Source organism: Penaeus monodon, chromosome 15 (genome assembly GCF_015228065.2).
Source record: "Penaeus monodon isolate SGIC_2016 chromosome 15, NSTDA_Pmon_1, whole genome shotgun sequence".
Taxonomy (NCBI): domain Eukaryota; kingdom Metazoa; phylum Arthropoda; class Malacostraca; order Decapoda; family Penaeidae; genus Penaeus; species Penaeus monodon.
The window spans coordinates 35,177,311-35,178,852 of NC_051400.1; the positions used below are offsets into that span (position 1 = coordinate 35,177,311).

Genomic DNA, 1,542 nt, shown 5'->3' on the forward strand with positions numbered 1-1,542 from the left:
TATTTTTAAGCCTTTCAGAATCATAGAAATTATTCACTGAAAACTGTCACTTCTCTGTTTCTTTTGTCTAGAATATGATTGGATGAGATGCATCATTTGATAACATAAGCATGAGTAGATTAGGTTGAATAATATATAGATACCCTTAATAAACCAGATAAAGAAGGAAGGTCACTTTTCAGGTTATTGCAAGATTGTAAAGCCATGGAGACAAACAGTGGGAGAGATAACTGCGGCCAGAATAACATCAAGAATCTGGACTCTCTCAGGGATGTCATTAACACTCTGAAACAGCGATGTTCAGGGTCAGTTTCCATAGTCTTACTGCAAACCAACAAAGGAGAAGGGAAAGAGAATCTACCACAAGACAGGAAAACCCAGATATCAAAAGAACCAGAAAAAGGAAGTGGCAGTTGCAATGAGAGCACCACCCTTCAAGTATCTCCACAAGCAGGCCTCAGGGCTAACCCCCAACAGAACCAGGAATGTCCAAGCCAGAGGGCAGGAGAGGGAGACAAGATTATACATGAACCTTCTACAGCATCTTCCATTTTTCATCCAATCTCCTTGCAGAGTGAAAACCAGGGGGAACCTCAAGCTCTTTTAGTAGGAAGAAGGAGAAGCTGTGGAAGAAAGCAAGGTAAGCTAAACACCCCCTTAGAGCACAATATGGCTGCAAAGAGCCATAACTCAGCATCTCCACATCATGGCAAGGTTGGTTGTTATGGCACAAAGATTCAGAGTGGGACTTTAGTCCCCCATCTAAAGTCACAGTCATTGCCACTTACCAGTGACACTGGAGTCAGTACCTCAGAGTGCCAATCAGACATGCTAAACGTGCTGAAGAAATTGCAGATTTATAATACCATAAAGCGAGTAAATGAAGACGGTTTGGAAGACCAAGACATGCTGCAAAGCATGAACCATTCCATACCACAGAACCAAAATCCAAACTTATCTTACAACTTAAAGTTGAGACCTCAGCAACAGCAGCCTAAAAGGCAGCGTGTGGTGAAACCCCCAAGTAAAAGGAAGGTCATCCGCATCACGATGTTAGAGGATATTCATGAGTCACAGAAGATCTGCTTTGTGCTGAGGGAAGTTGCAAAGGCTTTTCATTGCAGTGTCTACATGGATGAGGCAATCCAAGACTTTTCAGGACCTGGAGGAATAGGAAATTGCATGTAAGCCCATATGTATAATATCCATTGATAAACCAGCCTCTTACAAGCACCAGACCCAGTAGGACCCGGAATCAGTTGCTGTAATAGGGGGCATCAGCCAAAGCACATGGTGAAGGGGAAGTTCCCTTGATGTAGTATCCAGAGATGATTCTAAACTTCAACCTCAAATGAGAATCAGCTTTTGCTCTGAGGAACCAGTAGCTAAGGTGAACATCTTGAAGGCTCCTGGCAGTTGTCCTTATTTGGACATATCTTATATCACAGCAGTTTACTGAACTTGGTTGTATTTCCTAATTATTTTCTCTTCAGAAATTTTTTCAGAGTATCAGCGGAGATATGGTTATAGAGTGGTTGATAT

The 1,542-nt window shown here is 42.2% G+C and overlaps 1 protein-coding gene across 1 annotated transcript; it reads left to right on the forward strand.

Annotated features, from left to right (window-relative positions):
- The first annotated feature begins 186 nt into the window (after positions 1–186).
- On the forward strand, positions 187–1,459 carry LOC119582343. Its single transcript, XM_037930559.1, is given in 3 exon segments — positions 187–1,180; positions 1,183–1,264; positions 1,357–1,459. Coding segments are annotated over 3 exon segments (1,161 nt in total). The 5' UTR covers positions 187–204.
- The last annotated feature ends 83 nt before the right edge of the window (positions 1,460–1,542 follow it).